Source organism: Emydura macquarii, unplaced genomic scaffold, assembly GCF_026122565.2.
Source record: "Emydura macquarii macquarii isolate MOO-44397 ecotype Brisbane River unplaced genomic scaffold, CSIRO-AGI_Emac_v2 contig_1597, whole genome shotgun sequence".
Taxonomy (NCBI): Eukaryota; Metazoa; Chordata; order Testudines; family Chelidae; genus Emydura; species Emydura macquarii.
The window spans coordinates 1,846,679-1,863,778 of record NW_027131734.1 but is presented as its reverse complement, the minus strand read 5'-3'; the positions used below and the strand labels follow the sequence as shown (position 1 = coordinate 1,863,778).

The following is a 17,100-nucleotide window of genomic DNA, read 5'->3' as shown; positions in this document are numbered from 1 at the left end:
GAAGTAAAACAGCCTCTCTACTCCTAGCATCCAAGGATCAACCTCAGCTGTGGCCAAAAAGACCAAACATGAGCTCCTAGAGTGATGCTGATTATTCAACACCCTCAAATCCTTTTCAGAGTCACGGCTTCCCAGGAGAGAATCCCCCATCCTGTAAGTATGGCCTACATTCTTTGTTTCCAGAAATATACATTTAGCCATATTAAAACAAATATTATTTGCTTGCTCTCAGCTTACCAAATGATCCAAATCGCTCTACATCAGTGGCCTGTCCTCTTCATTATTTAGCACTCCCCCAATTTGCGTGTCATCTGCAAACTTTATCAGTGATTTTATGTTTTCTTCCAGGTCATTGACAAAAATGTTAAATAGTGTAGGACCAAGAATTGAATCCTGTAGGACCCCACCAGAACACATCCATTTGACAATTATTTCCCCATTTATAGTTATATTTTGAGACACAAAAGCCAGCTTGATTCATTTAATATGTGCCACGTTAATTCTGCATCTTTCTAGTTTTTCAAAATCAACATGCTGGTATCACATAACTCAAATGCCTTACAGAAATCTTAGTGTATTGCATCAACAATATTACATTTATCAACCAAACTTGTAAACTCATTAAAAAAAAAAAAAGAGAGATTAAATTAGTTTGACAGGATCTATTTCCCATAAACCTGTGCTGATTGATATTAAAGGACAGTAATATAATTAATTAATTCTTTATTAATAGAGTCTCATATCAACTACTCCTTTATCTTACCCGAGATACAGATCAGGTTGACAGGCCTATAATTACCCAGGTCATCCTACTCACCCTTTTCAAATATTGGCACATTAGCTTTCTTCCAATTTTCTGGAACCTCCCCGGTGTTCCAACACTTATTGGAAGTCCAGTGAGCTTCTCAGACATCTGTTTTAAAACTCTTGGATGCAAGTTATCTGGACCAGCTTATTAGAAAATGCCAAACTAAAGTAGCTGCTGTATAACATCCCTCCTGACATACTAGTGGAATTGAAAGAGTATCATCATATGATATGGTTACATCATATATTTCCCCAAATACAGAAAAGTAATTTATTGAATGCTTCTGGCTTATTATTAATTCTACCATTTCCATTTAGTAATGAAACAATATATTAAAAACTCATTGTCCTTAATTCATTTGGCCATTCATTTCTTCTTGTGTCCCTTTGCGTTCCTTATCGATTTTTGACAATTCCTAGTAATGAATATTAATCGGGAGCTATCAATTTCCCCTTTCTTCTTCTTCTTTTTTTTTTTTTTTTTTAAAGTAACTGTCTCCACTTCCCCTCTAAACAAGTCAGTTTTTTTTAACCAATACAGCCTTCTTCTTCAATTGTGGCTTTTGGGGCATCTAGTAAAGTGTTCTTAAACAATTCCTAATTATCATTTGTATTTTTCTGATTGAATTCTTCCTCCCAGCCTCAATCCCCTCTTCTGAGAAAATAGGAGCAATGCCTGCCTCTGCTGTTACTCATAGCTTTCAAGAGTGAGACCAGAATAAAACTGACTAGGATCCTTGTCAGTTTCACCACTGGAAAAAGGGGCATGAAACATGGCAGTGGAAACTGACAAGAATCCTGGTGATTCTCACTGTGCTGCAGCTTGTGGAAACTGCCTGCAGCAATTCAAGCAGTGGAGCCCTCTGTCAAGTTTGGAAGAGCACTTACCACCTTAACCTCGGTTGGTAAGTTAACCTTTGCAACCATAAGGACTAGAACTGTTATTAAAAGTTTACATGCTGCAAAAGACGACAGTCATCCATGAAATTTTTCTAATCATCGTGGTAAATGGATTTTTCAAGCCCTGGCTACACAAACTCTAAACACACACACAGCTCAAACAGACAGTTAACTCAATGGGTATAGTGGGGGAGTTATTTTTTTCATATTAGGGTCCACTGCTGGATTAATGGATGTCATTTATGGCAGTTGGCAATATAATTTGATACATGGATTTAATTTTATGACATGCGCTGAAGAATTTAATGGACAAACAATATTTAAATGACTATTAAGACACTGCTGCGATTTGTTTAACCCTAAACAATATCTGAAGCTATCAAATCGTAGTACTCTTTTAGAACATTCTTAAGTCATTAAAATGTTGACAATTCCATTTTACACAAAGTATAGGCACAAGTAATCACTAGTCTATAGGCCTTAAATTAGTTACTCTCCTCTACAGTTATTTAATCAGATTGAAGTTTCAGGATGGTCAATACTGAAGATAAAGAATGTTATTTCAACTCTACTCAACAGTGTGCTTAGATCACTATATGAAACATAGTATGGCCCCAGATCATGAGTTGATAATCCTGAAATATCCAAGTTATTCAACAAGCAAAGAAGTACATGATCAGCTGATAATTAGCATAAATATTAGTTTGCCTCATTTTTATAACACAAGAATTGCCAGAAAGAGACCAGAGTATTCATAGTACGGTATAATATCAGTTTAGTTAGTGCTATTCAGTTTCTAGTGTAAGGCTTGAGATTGTTTTCAGCTAACAAGTTGTAAATCGAATCTCATGTAAATGGCTAACGAGCATACCTGATCCTCAAGGACAATGGCTAGTTTAAACATCTGATGGCTCAGAAAGCCAGATGTCCTCTTACTGATTCTAATTCTAATGAGAACAGCACATTTGCTTTTAGAATTTCTGTCTGTTTGCCACCTATCTGTAAGGATCCCCCGCACCCTTCTTCTCCACCCTACCCCCCACCGATTGTAAACTAGCATTCTTGATGTAAGTAAAGTGATTAAAAGTGTCTCTCCATGTATGTAACGACCATTATCACTGTTGTTCTCTCCGGATATGACAATGTCTGTATTTGTAAGTGAATAGTACATTGTAAATTCTGTATCTATGTAATTGATAAGAAAGAGTATATAATTGACCACTGTAACACCATGAAGTTGAAGCTGATTTATCAGACTTCCCGGTATCATGAATAAACCTCTTCAGTATTGTCTGTGCTGCCTGATACTTGGAGAAAGAATCCTTCGTGCTTTACACTAGTAACTTCCCCCTTTAAAGTGGCTCCCTATGAAACATCGGTACTAGAATCTTCCTTGTCCAACAGAAAATTCCTCAAAAGCAGATGTTAGTTCTTCCAAGAACTAGTCTTTTCCCTACTTTGTGGTTTCTTGCTGAAAAGATAAGATTATAGTGATAAGGATTTTAGACTAGATCCACATGCTGGGGACATACCATGAGAATTCATAAGATCTCTATAACTTCAATATATTGGACTTTATCTACTATAAACAGTCCCAGAACCTCTTCTAAAATATATACTACAATGTGTACATCATTATTTACAGAATGCATAGAGGGGATATAAAAGATAGCAGTGCGGACTGGAGCTGTTGAACATCTGGGGCTATTTGATAAAACATGTTACAGGAACACCCTTTGGGCAGAAAGCTTTGAAAGGTTCACACCCACCAGAATTAAAATTTGCAACATGACCATTCTGCTACTAGCTAACTGATTTTTATTGGAAGCAAATCCTAAGGTTCAACTATTTAGACTAACTGCTCCTATTGGCTAAGATCTGGTTCCTCACTATTGGAAGGGGATATTTTTCACAAATACAAGAACACTACAATTAAATGGTTAAGATAGCAGCTTTGGAGAGCGTTACTTACGAAAGACCGGCCAAAGTCTGAAAGAGAGGTCTAATTTTTCAGTTTATTCATGTTGAGTGGAAATTGTTTCTAATATGGCTTGAATGGTAAATTATTTTCAACACAAATGATTTCAACGTTTAATCAAACTGTGCCATATAGCCTTTATCCTCATTAGTCACTGATTTGAGAGCCACTGACTTTGTTGCCTGAAGTGTAAATTTTTAATCAACAATTCTAGAATCATTACTTCAAACAAACAAATTGAGAATGTAACTGCAGCTTTAGCTAATTTTTTTCTGGAATTCTGAATGCATTTGTTAGTGCTACAAAAATATTAAGGCAAAAAGTACTTCTCTTACAGCAGTATAGAATGATACCAGGAGAGGTTACTCATCTTGTGCAGTAAGTGGAATTCTTTGAGATGTGTGTTCCTGTGGGCACTCCACTACAGGGGCACACACATCCTGCACCTTTGATTGGAGATTTTTGTAGCAGTGTCTGTTCGACCTGTGCACGCGCTCTACATATCCTCATGCCCTATACTGAAACTATATTGGGCTGTGCTGGCAAACCATCCTTGGTTCTCTCTCTACTAAGAAGTCCCACAGAGGAAAATCAGAAGCAATGGGGAGGAGGTAGGAGAGTGGAGCATTGTAACCTCTCCTTCTTCAAGCAGCATCCCTTTGGGTGCTCCACTTCAGGTAATTCCCTAGAAGTAACCCCTTAAGGAGGTGGGAGTATCACAGTACAAACTGCATTGCTTACCACAGCATCTGATCTTACAGCATGAACCAAAGCCTAAATGGGTGGAAAACATATGCACAGAGGACCGTCTTGCAGCCTGGCAGATTTCAGCAACTGGAATGTCCCTGAGTAGGGCTACAGAAATAGACTGTGATCTAGCAGAATATGCGTAGTGACTCATGGGGAAGGTGAAACCTCAGTGAAACTGTAACAGGCAATAATGCACCCAGAGATCCATTTAGAAATCTCTAAGTGGAGATAAAGACTCCCCTAGACCTATCTGCTATAGAAACAAAGAGTCCAGTGGTCTTTCTGAATGGCTAGTTCTGTCCAAGAAAAAGGCTACTGCCCTCTTAACATCTAGCGCATAGAAGGCAGATTCCTGTGAAGACAGATACAGCTTAGAAAAGAAAACTGGTTTATGTGAAACTCAGAAGAAACCTTTTGTAAAAATTTTGGATGGGATCATGATACCTTCTCCTTGGAGTATACAGTAAATGGAGGGTCTGCCCTCATCTCCACAACCCTTCGAGCAGAAGTGATGGCCATCAAAAAGCCACCTTCATAGACAAATGTAGCAGTCAGCATATAGCTCAAAGGGTTGTTTCATGAGCCAATTAAGAACAAGGCTGAGATCCCAAAGCGGCATAGGGGCTCCTGAAAAAGATTCATAAGGCCTTTCAGGAACCTCAGTATGGTTGGAAAAGCACATATTAAAGAAGTCTTCTACTGGCACATGGAAAGCTGTTATTGCTACTAAATGAACCTTGATGGAACTCAGAACAGCATGACCTTTCAATTTCAATGTTAATCCAAGATTGTGGAAAGAGACAACTGGAGAGGTGAAAGATGGCGCTGATTACACCAGAGATGATATCTTTTCCATTTCTGAAGGTAAGTAAATGTGTCTTATAGAGTCCTTTCTACTATTTAAAAGAACATTTTGTACTCCTGATAAAAAAAGGCCGCCTCAAGTCCTGAGAACGATTAAGGAACCATGCTTATAGTTGCAAAACGTTCAGATTCGGGCGAAGTATCTAACCTGGATCCTGAGACAGCAACTGAGGATTGATCAGGAGCCGCCATGGCGGCCAAGAGGTGATTTTGGAAGTAAGGAAACCCAACTTGTCCAAGTCAGGCTTGGTCTTGCTTCATTTTGATGAACTTTTAAAAACAATGAAGTTCGAGGATGGGCATAAAAACAGACTTTTTGTCTGCTTAACGAGAAAAGCATCTCCTAGAGTTTGTAGATTGAGTCTCCTCTGGAAAAAGTGTTTCGTGCACTTTGTGCTGGCTACCGTGGCGAAAAGGTCAACCTCTCGAAGTCCTTAAGCCATTGATATTTTGTAGAGGACTTGAGAGTTCAATTCCCATTCATAATTTAGGGAGAAAAGTCTATTGAGGTTGTCTGCAATGGTGTTTCATATATTTGGGAGATAAGAAGCTATTCCTGTTGTGACCATTTGCCTTGGACTACATGAGGACCCAAGTGTGCTCCCCATCCCAAGACAGGAGTGTCCAATGTTAACATGACTGTAGGGGGATTCTGACTGAATGGAACTCCTGCACAAACCTCCTATGGAAGGATTCTTCCATAAGGCGAGTGACTGAAGGACCCAGCTGAGTATAGATACCTGTTTGTTCAAACTGTGTTTGCTGGGAACATAAAATGTCCTGAGCCATCCCTGGAGACATTGAAGATGCAACGTGGCATTTTGTAATAACAGAAATGCAAGCTACCATGCATCCCAGAATTTGCAGACATATCCCTGCTGGAACTTGAGGGCTGAGCTGCATTCTTTGGATAAGATTCTGTACAGCAAGGACTGTCAGGAGAGAGATAAGCTCTGCCCACTATTGAAATAAAAAATGCTCCTATAAGGAGTATTTCACAATGTAAAGTCAAAATCAATTTCTTGAGATTTATTTATTGTTTGAACTGCCAACCATACTTCCCAATGAGGCTGATCTTTGAGGAGCCAGTCATTAAGGTAGGGAAAGATTTATTCCTAGTTAAGGGAAGAGAAGATTAGAGTGTCTACTATGAAGTCTGATGTCTTCTATCAGTGTCAGCATAACTGCTTTGGAATGCAGAAACGTTGCCGCCTTATTTGTCCTAAAAATTTTCTCTATTCTGGGTGGCTCAACCATTAGTCATAGGATAAAGCAAACAAACAATGACTTGATCTCCAGTGTACCATCCACCACAGCATAAAAGTCTGAGATGAAAAAGACACGTAGGTCAACTTATCCTTCATTGGCAGGGAAATGGTTTTTTCCCTACAGTGTATTCTCTTTGCTTTTTGCACTGTTTGAGCCTTTCATGAACAGAGTAAATGTGTGAAGCTTAAAGCCTTGTGTTGCAGGAAGGCTCCCGAAAAAACAAAATATTCTTTTGCTTATAGACTTATTCATAGATTCTTTAAGTTCATAATTTTAGCTTCTCTTTTGAATAGTGTCCCTGTGGGTTCTCTACTTCAGGTGTGCATGCACCCTACAACTCTGATCAGAAACTTTTGGTAGCAGTACCCATATGTCCTCGACATGCACCCTATATTTCCTTGTGCCCTCTACCAAGGTAATAGAAGGCTGCCTGGGTGAAATGCCTTCAGTTCCTTCTCAGCCCCCTTTGGCTAGAGATGGAGTCGTGTGTGTGCCTGTTTGCTCTTTATGTTAGTAATTAATTCTTTATTAGTGGTAGGTTTAGTACATCATAGTTGTTGGAATAGTTGTTTTTGGAATTTTTCCCTTATGAGGGGTCGAAACAAAATTTTTCCTCTGTCTGGGATGCCAGGCTCCCTGAGATTTTAAAAAAGGTTCCTCCTATCAGGAAGCTGTCTGTGACAGGCATTCCCAAGCATATGTTGTTTGGTAGACTCTCCTATTTCCAGCAAGTACAAGATCTTTACTTCTTTTAAAGGGAAGATCCTATAAGGACAGTCAAATAAAGTATAGGCTCTTAATGATGGAGCAAACATTAAGACAAGCTTTGGACCCAGGTGCAGAGAACACCTCCATACGGGGATCCTCCTCTTCTGTCAGTGCCCTTCTATGTCAACATCACAGTCACAGACACCTTCCATGGTGAAGATAGCATCGAGGCCCCAGTCTTCAACACTCTCCACGAGTGAGGTACTGATATCCATGTTGGTGGTACCGAGAGCTTCCCACTCAGAAAGACTAAGGAGGGGGATAAGAAGAGCAAAATGGAGAGTTCCTCCTCAAAGATTTGGTCAGCAGAGACCTCAGGCACCAAAAGGTGTGCTAATGAGACACCAAGCACTTCGGGTATTGTGAAACATTCTAAGACTTGAAGTCCCATACTGAGCAGTAAAGGTTTCAGTACTGAAGACTACTGTTACCAAGAAGGCAGCTTCAGTGGAATCCACAGTCCCACTTGCTACCAACACAAGCACCAGCACCCCGGACAATGGTATCAAGAACATCAGTGCCTGTACCAAGTTCTGTTGTGCTCCCGGTACTGCAGGATTTCCAGTATCCAAAAGACCTTATGGTACCGAATGAGCCTAAGTCTCCCCTCCTTGTGACCTCTGAACACTTCTCAGTACCAAGCTCTGCAGTCACTGACCATTCAAGTTTTTGCAAGACCTACCTCTTCCCCAACTTCTATGCACAAAGAAGGGTTGTTACCGCCTGTATTATATGTGGAGGAGCATTCTGACTCAGAACTTTTCATTCAAGGCTCTCCAGTTTACTCCAGGCGATGTTATTCTCCAATACACATGCAAGAAAGGGAGGATACCAGATCCCTGCCTATCAACACTTGGGATAACCAGTGTTGGATACTTTCCCCCATGGTCCTCCTCATTGGCCTTACTGGGATTGATTGGCAATGTACTGCCAGCAATTTCGAGGGTCCCTGATTCAGTCCCAGAAGGAACACAGAAGGTTTCATTCCCTGGTACCATCCATCCATCCATCCCTCCCTTCCACTTTGAGTCAGCAGAGGAGACCTTTGAGGAACAAGCAGCAAGACCAGAGAAGGAGGTTACCCCTCTTACAAACATACCTTTGTGATGACTTTCATCAATTGCAGGATCCATTGAAGCAGGCTGCTGACACCCTGCAAATTCCCCTGGAAGCAGTCCAGGAATCCCATCACAAGCTCCTGGACATACTGAACACTTCTGCTTCAGTACGGGTGGCACTGTCAGTTAATGAAGCTCTTCTTGAGGCAGCCAAAACTACTTGGAAAACTCTAGCAATGCCCCTCCCTCACAATGCAAGCTGGCCAATAAACAATACTATATCCCAGCCAGGGATTCTAAATTTTTTGTTTTCTCACCCAACAGCAAATTCTCTGTTAAGGGTGCAGTCAATGAAAAAGACAGGGAATATACCCCATTATGGGGGAGGGACCAGAAGTTTCTAGATCTTTCTGGTTGTAAGAGCTACTCTTCAGCAACATTACAGTTCAGGTTGCTAATTGCCAGGCACTAATGTCAAAATAAGACTACCCAAACTACAAAAAGTTTAATGCTTTTATTGACCATTAGCAACAAGAACACCAAGAACAGTTTAGCACCATAATAAAGGAAAGTCAGCTATTAGCAAAATCATCCCTGAAGACTTCCCTTGATGCAGCGGACACTGCAACCAACTCTGTTTCCAACGCAGTAGTAATGAGATGAGCTTCCTGGCTTCAGTTGTTTAGTTTTCTGTGAGGAGTACAATTGATAGTGGAAGATTTGCCTTTTGAGGGCAACAAGCTCTTCATGGGCTCCATAGATGACTCATTTCATATTCTAAATGACTCTAGGGCAACATTTAGGTCTTTAGAGACATACACACCTGCAAATAAGAAAATTTAGCAGATCTCAATGTGCGCAGAGATCCTGTCCTCCTCAATTTTCATTTTCCATAGGCCACCGGAACCACTGGCTAAGAAGTGTACAACTACTTCAACCGCATCATCCCAGCCATCAACATCATCCAAATGCCAGTTTTGATGGTTTGGTCAGGAGTCCAAATTACCCAATAACCGGGGTTTCTCAGCTGCATGACAACCATCATTCTACAATTTGCATATATAGTGGTCCCTCACCCTTGAGTGAGGAGGGTGGCCACTCCACCTAACTACAGGCAGACAGTAATCAGTAATCTATGGGGGAAGCTCTGGCCCTCTGGGGAGAGGGGGCAGAGCACAAACAGTCTTTTAGCCCACAGTCACTTGGACAGACAGCAAATTAACAGTCTGCAGGGCTCCACAGCCTTGTTGCTAGGGTAAGCCAACACCACAGCACAGGCTTTCTGGTTAAGGGGGCTGGGAGAGGGTGGGAGGGGCTCATCCTCCACCCCAGGGATGGGGTCAGGGCAAGGGGGTAGGGAGACCTGGGCCCACCCTATTCCACCAGGTCCCAGCCCAGGACCCTAATAGTGGTGGATAGTTCTGCCATTGGATCAGTGGGGATCCTACTGAAAACACACTGACTCACTCTCCAGCAGCAAAACCCAATTAAAGGCTACTTCCTACCACTGTCTGGGTGCAGGGCTCTGTAGTTCAAAGGTCCTCTGTCTCCTCAGGGTACCCAGCAGCCCCCACGGTTTCTCAGGGCATTTGTCTGGCAGTAGTCCTGGAAGCGCCTTGGGATACCCGTCTGCCTCCTCTGACCGCAGGGCACAGTTCCACTTGCGGCCTAGTCTGGGATCCAGTCGAGATCCCAGCTCCCTGGAAGAGATATCTGCTTTCTCCAGTGTTTCTGCCCCAACTGAGCTCTAGGGCTCTGTTTTATATTTCCTGCCCTGCCCCAGGATTTCTGGTAAGAAGGGTGGGGTGGATTTAGCTCCATCCACCAAGAGGAGTGTAGTGGTCTTTGACTCTCCAGTTCATAGGGAGACCACTCCGTCTCATTATAAAAGCACCATCTTTCTCTATTCCATTGACCAGGGAAGGCTGTAACATCAGACAGATGGGTACTGGAGACTATTTACATCAAGTTATGCTATCCAATTTACCTCCATCCTACCTAGTTTGGTTCCATGGTTAAGGAACATAGTTACTAAAATTATATTTGTTACCATGTTAGCAAGCTGTAACCCAAGTTTCTTGACACAGTTGTATTTGTGACATAGAAATGACCTTTACCTGTTGATCTCTGAATAAATAGAACTGGGAATACTCTTACAAGACAAGAGATTACCAGTGGAAGTGAAGGAGGTGCATCATATGCTACATAATGTGACACTGCTGCTCATAAACCTAGTCAAGTGTTTGATTAAGCAGAGGAAAGCATCTTGGACATCTCTGTCCTGTTAATCCTCTTCTTCAAAAATGTTGCCCCTCTTGTGGTCTCTTGGAATTCACAACCTAGCTGTAGCTCAACTTCAACTTTGCTGCTCAAGGTCTTCCAAATCAGCTACTAGGACTACCAAATTAACAGTCCATTTTACAGCCGGGATTTAAAACGCTGTTTTGGACTAATACTCCCTGTTGTTGGGAACAGGGGCTGCTGTGTAATTTCTAAATAAAACGCACTTCCTTGTGGGATGGGGTTAGCGCAGGGTTTCCTCAACCTTTTTGGGCTCAGCACCCATTTGTAAATGTTTATGCCTGTTGCGACCCGGTAAATAGTCTGGGGGTGGAGGCTCTGGAGTGGTTTTGGTTAGGTTACCAGATTTTTACTGCATTAATAGCCCAAAGTCACTTAAACTAGCCCAAAAGTAACAATCTATTTATTGAAACAAAGTTTCAAACTAAGTGGAAGAGGGATATGGGGGAGGAGTGCTGGAAGGGTGTGTGTGTACTGGGAGAGGGCATTTGGGAGGTCCTGGAGGGGGCACCTGCAGCCTAACGCTCGGGGGGGCAGTGTTGCACTCCCTTTCATGGTGGCAGGGCAGCTGGTGCAGGCTGGGATGCAGTGACAGCACATCAGTAAGCGTCTTCCTGCAAGCCTTTCCCCTTCCCCAGGCAAGGAGCCAGGGCCTGGCCCTGTCACCCCTCCCAGATGGGCTCTGAGGCCCTGTGGCAGGGCAGGCAGCCTGCTAAGAGGTGCTTGGCAGTGCCGCTTACCTAGCGGGCTGGAGCCGTCACTCCACAGTAGTGGCTCCTACAGCTCCTGTGTTGTAGGGCTGGCTGGACTTGGCTCTTGGCATTGCAACCGCCTGAGCTGCAGCACCACTCAGGTTGGCCCCACCTCCTTCACTTTACCACGTGAACCTTTGAAACATTCTGGCAACCAATTTTGGGTCCCAACCTACCGTTGAGAAACCCTGGTTTAGAGGATATGCAGAACTGGTGTAGCTATATTGCTGCTTATTTCTGTCACACTGGTTAGAAACTACCATAGTAAAATTGCACCAGTTCAACTGTATCCGAGCTAAAGATCTCATAACCAATTGGTATAACAAATCATTGTAAAGTGCCTGGGATACAAGGCAGACATACCACAAAGCATCAAAAGCTCCTTAAGTTCCAACCTATAGCTCTTTGCAATGTCTTGTCAATTGGTTCTCTGTAAGGATTAGGCCATATTAAGAGACCTGGTTTTTTATGCAACTTTATATTACATTATGAACTCTTTGGGGCAGGACTACCCTTTTTGTTCTGTGTTTGTACAGTGCTTAGTACAATGCAATCCTGGTCTATGCATGGGTGTCCAATGTTCTGTGGCCTGCGAGGTGCAGGTCAGACTAGATGATCACAATGGTCCCTTCTGACCTTAAAGTCTATGACTGGGGTTCCTAGGCACTACTGCTATACAAATAATCATGGTTTGCTTAGTCACTTTGGACCAGCCACAATAGCTTTACAAACTTTCTAGACTGGAGGTTTTCAACCAGGGATACGTGTACCCCTGGGGGTACTTCAGAGTACCATGGAAGGTATGCAACAGGATCAGGCAGCTGCAGCCCGCCTCCCAGCTGGAAGCAGGGAGTAGGTGGGCTGTTGCCTACTGAGGAGACCCCCGGGTACTGGCATTGTGAAGGGCCAGCCGAGCGCCTCTCACCCACCCCCCCAGGCTGGGGGGCTGTGTGAGGCCACCCTGTCCGAGCCGGTGCCAAGCTGCGGGGCTGGAGCAGGAGAGCCGGGCACCGCCTGGCAGGTCAGTGCAGCAGCGGAGGGCAGCGGGTAAGTGCTGGGGTAGGAGATGGCAGAGCCTGGCGGGTAAGTGCAGGGGTAAGGGGGGCCAGAGCCTGGTCAGAGGCGGGTACTGTGTGGTGGGTAAATGCAGCGGTGGGGCAGCGGGTAAGTGTGGGGAGCGGGGCTGCAGAGTCCGGCCAGAGCCAGTTCTGCTGCCCTGCACAGGAGGAGGTAAGCGGCATGTTCTCTCCTCTCCCCCACCCCAGCAGGCACAGACACTCCTCCCGCCCCCCCCCCCCCCCCAGCAGCATGAAGCCTTGGGGGGTGCCCAAAAGCAGGCTTGGCCCCTGGATGCCGGAGACCCAGAGTATGCCACTGGAGCTGGGCGAGTGGCCATACAGTGTGCTTTGCCCCAGGTCCCACACCTCCCCAAGGACGGCCCTGCGCAAGAAGACTCAGAAGTGTGAAAGTAAAAAAAGATAATAGAAAATGGTCTTGAACGTATTTTAGGTCAATATGCCTTTTATTGCAACCGTGGTAACATCAGATAGAGTGAAAACCATGAAGGAGTACTTCAGGTGAAACCTTGAGAACATAGGGGTACAGTTTCTAAAAAAAAGTTTGAAAACCCCTGCTCTAGACAATGGTTTCTAAACAGTTTAATATTTTATGCATTATACCATGGCGTATATCAGTTTACACAGTTAGAAAATGATTTGCCATACCCAAGTTAGAGATGTTTAAATGAAGTTTTAACAGCTGTGCTAAACTTACAGTCCTGTGTAGATGAAGCTTAAAACAAGCTGTGCTAGTAAGTTTAATTCTTAATGTGGATGGGATATAAAGGTGGACAGAGAAACAGATCAAGCCCCAGACCAGGAGATAAAAGATCATTACCAAAATGTAAATCTATTCTACAAGTTATCTTTTAAAGCCAAATCCATTAAATAAAAGTATTAGAGTCATACAGGCTGCCAAAGCCATTTTTCACATTCCTATTGATCAGGCTAACAGATTATCAGCTAAAAAAGACTGAAAGACAACTTCTCTCTCTTCCCCATCCCCTAACCTGTCCATTCCCAGCTCACTGGAAAAAATACACAATCTTCTAAAATAATTGCAGCATTTTAATAACTTCTAAGAGAAACAATAAAAAACACCTGACCTTTTAATACAAAGGATAATTATTACAGAATGTAACCCTTCAAGTCTTAACAAGGACTTCAGTAAAAAGGACTTCATTAAAAGTTATATTGAAGAACCAAGTTTCTTTAATGTATTACCTCTTGTATTATCAAAACTACAAATTTTGAAATTCTAATTTACTTTTTATCATTTATGCTTTGTTCACTTTTTTTGCATTTGACTCTATGAGGACAACGAAGGTAGGTTTATCAATTTTCACCATGGCTCTCATCAATTAGTACAATGTTTCAGAGTTTGCAACATGAAAAGATATTTTCATTTACCAAAATAAGTTTATTGAGAACACTGTTATTCAGTTTATGTCTTATAAAACCTATGCAAAGATTGAACTTTGGCCCCAAACTGCATGAAAGTATTTTTTAAAAGGTACGTCACCTTAAAATAAAATCATTCTTCTAGGTTTTTGTCTAAAATTTTTAGACAGAACTTCTATAACTGACAGATTAAGAAAAGATTATGGGCTTCCCCCCAGTTTTAGCTGGAGCATTTGATAACACTTTGCATACAGCCAATCTTACTCTTTCCCTTCCACTACCAGTTTTCCTTTTGCTTGCATAGAGGGAAAACCGGGGAGAAAAAAATAGCAACATGTAATGGCAATATTAGGGAAACTCTCAACATTCAAGGGCATGTGTAACTGATTTATTTAAAGATGAATATATTTCAAGTTGACTGTCAGCTTGAGAAAGAGAACACATACAAACCCATATATTGTATGGCTCCTAGTTTTCACTATCTGGTCTAGAAACAAATGGAGTGGAACCAGTTTATACTAAATTTAGGTCTGCAGGGAGGTCTGATGAGAATTCAAATTATTTCATTACATTGCAATTTCCCAATTACAATTCCACTCTCAGTACAGTTGCTCTGGGAAATGCTCAGCACTTTTCTTCTTCAAAACACCTTACAGACAAAAAAGGCTAAGTAAGAGAGTTACAGTGGGTATGAAAACAGATCCCAAATATGTTTCTCTCTCTCTGACACTCTGCATGTGAGTTTTGAGCTACTAGGCACCCCCTGAGCAGAAAGGGGACAAAGGAAGAATCAGCCCCAAGGAGCACTGCACTTTCTAAAGCCTTCCTCATGAAGGGCATGGATCACTTGATGATTGATAACCTGTTCCCTTCACTCCCTCTGAAGCACCATTGGCCACTGCGGGCAGACAGGATACTGAGCTAGACGGACCACTGGTCTGAACCAGTGCGATCCTTCTCCTGTTAAGAGACTACCCTGGCCTAGCCGGGAGGGGTTTGCTGCCCGCCAAGCAAATGAGGAAGCAGCAGCAGTGCTGGGTAAGGCGAGCGCCACGCCGCAGGAACCCAACGCACGCCGCGGGGCCCGGGAGCACCCAGCACACGGGAGCGCTGACCCTTTGGGAGGCACCGGCACCGGCGCCGGGACCGCTCACTTCCCTGCTTGCTGGAGGCGTTGCCGGCCGCGGCTCAGACTAGCACGAGCGCCGCTTCCGGGGCATGAGGAAAGCCGGGGGCCCGGGCTAACAATAGGGCAGGGGCAGGCCGGGACCGGGGGGAACGCACGAGGCAGGGAGCGGGCTGCGAGGGAGGGACGGCCGGGCCGGGCCGGGCCGCCAAGGAGCGCGAGATGGCGAGGAGCGGCTCCCGGACAGAACCGGGTGCGGGGGGACAGCGCCGAGCGTCCGCCCCTCGCGGTGGTGAAGGGGGCGGCGGGGCCGGGGACGAACCGGGGCTCAAGGTGACATTTTAGCCGGCGGCGGCGCCGTTCCTCACCTGGCACCTGCAGACGATGTCCGCGTCCTGGGCCAGCAGATCCACCAGCTTGCCCTTGCCCTCGTCGCCCCACTGGGCGCCCAGCACCACGGTCACCTTGTTGCCGGGCGGCCGCGCGGCGCACTCGCCGTTGGGGACGGGGGGGGCCGAGGCGCCGTTCTCAGACATGGTTGCCGCAGCCGGAGGCCCCTTTTCCGCTCCCCTGAGCAGGGCACATGAGGCGGCAGGAGCGCGCTCAAAGCCTCCTCCCGGTCCCGCCTCCCCCGCGCCGGGTAGGACCGCTGCCGCATCCAGGTGGCGGCCCCGGGCTTCCCCCTCCCGCGCCCCGGCCTGGCGCCCCGCCCTCGTATCTGCATAGACTGACGCCGCTCTCCAGCGCCCGCCCTCGCCACAGGAACTACACTTCCCGGCATGCAGCACGGCCGCTCCCCGCAGGGCGCCGCACTGAGCCAGCGCGGTGGCTGCTGGGGCGAGTAGTCCCCAGCGGGCCGCACCTGGGGGAGCCGCGCGGCCACACTAGCCTGGCTCTGCCGCCCGCCGCCTGCGGCAGGCCCAGAAGGACGGACCCTGCGTGCTAGAGGGGAGCAGCGGCGGCGGCGGCGGCGGCGGCGGCGCCTCTCCCCTCCGGTGGGGGTCTCCAGGCGGTTGTTTCCGTTAAGGCCCTGCGGGTCCGCTGTCACGTGACTGCACGGGTGGCGGTTCGGGGCCGTTATTAGGCGGGCCCATGGCGCGATCTCTGGAACCGCTCGGGGGCGCTCCAGGCCTGGCGCTGCTGCTGTGTCTGGGCGGATGCTGCGGCCTATGGAGGTGGGAGGCAGGAAATGGGTGGAGATTGGGGGCAGAATGAGATGGGAGGCCTGAGGGAGCTGCGCCTGTCAGGGTCCCCAGCTCATCGTTGCAGGCCCCCTGTCTGAGTGGGGGAGGAAGCCAAGGGAGGACAGAGAGAGAGAGAGAGCGAGAGCCTGAGCCCTGCCACTGGAGCCAATGGGGCAATAGCTTCTGGCACACCTGGCCCAAGGCAAGCAACCAACAGGCAAGGTCACAGGTGTACTCCCTCGTGTCTTGGCTCATCACATGCTGGGGGTCTATCATCTTAGGCTCCTCTTCCCTAGCAGTTAGGGTTGTGATTCCCCTGCTAGTGCACCCATGCACTTCCTCTTATCAAGCTAGCACAAGTATAAATAGCAGTGTAGCCATGGTAGCATGGGTAGTGGTGGTGGAGTCATAGCTGAGCCATGCTGAGGACAAACCTGCCTGAAAACACTGGTCAACTTGTCTCAGTCAGGCCTCTGCTGCTGCTACCAATGCTGCCATGGCTGCCTTGCTGGTCATATTCATGCTAGGTCAATAAGAGCTAGCATGAGTATATGAACATAATCAGGGGAATCACAACCTTAGCTCATGCTGTTGACGTAGCCTAAGATGATAAAGCCCAGCATGCAATGACCCATGTTGATCCAAAATGAGAGGGAGTAAGTGTCTGACACACAATTATGCTTGTCAGCAGCTCAATAGCAGCGTCGGTGCAGTTTCAGTTGACTGTGAGTATGCTTACCCAAGCAGGAGAATCACACCCTTACCTCATAGTATAAACATAGCTTGAGCTTTCCTATATATCAGTAATTAAAGTTAGAGCAGTCTTTGGCTGTAGTGTAGAGCTATGTGGTCTCCATATAGCCTTCTTAGCTGCTCTGTTACCA

General features: G+C 45.4%; 2 protein-coding genes across 2 annotated transcripts in view; one reads left to right on the top strand and one right to left on the bottom strand.

Moving 5' to 3' along the window:
* ADSS2 (adenylosuccinate synthase 2) overlaps positions 1-16,126 on the bottom strand; it is a 55,952-nt gene extending 39,826 nt beyond the window's left edge. Inside the window, 4 exon segments of the mRNA XM_067555249.1 lie at positions 15,401-15,650; positions 15,652-15,692; positions 15,694-15,789; positions 15,791-16,126. Coding sequence (XP_067411350.1) covers positions 15,401-15,650; positions 15,652-15,692; positions 15,694-15,789; positions 15,791-16,126 — 723 coding nt within the window.
* CATSPERE (catsper channel auxiliary subunit epsilon) overlaps positions 16,125-17,100 on the top strand; it is a 54,307-nt gene continuing 53,331 nt past the window's right edge. Inside the window, exon 1 of the mRNA XM_067555248.1 lies at positions 16,125-16,207. Within this exon, the coding sequence (XP_067411349.1) occupies positions 16,125-16,207 (83 nt within the window). The remainder of the gene's footprint in view (positions 16,208-17,100) is intronic.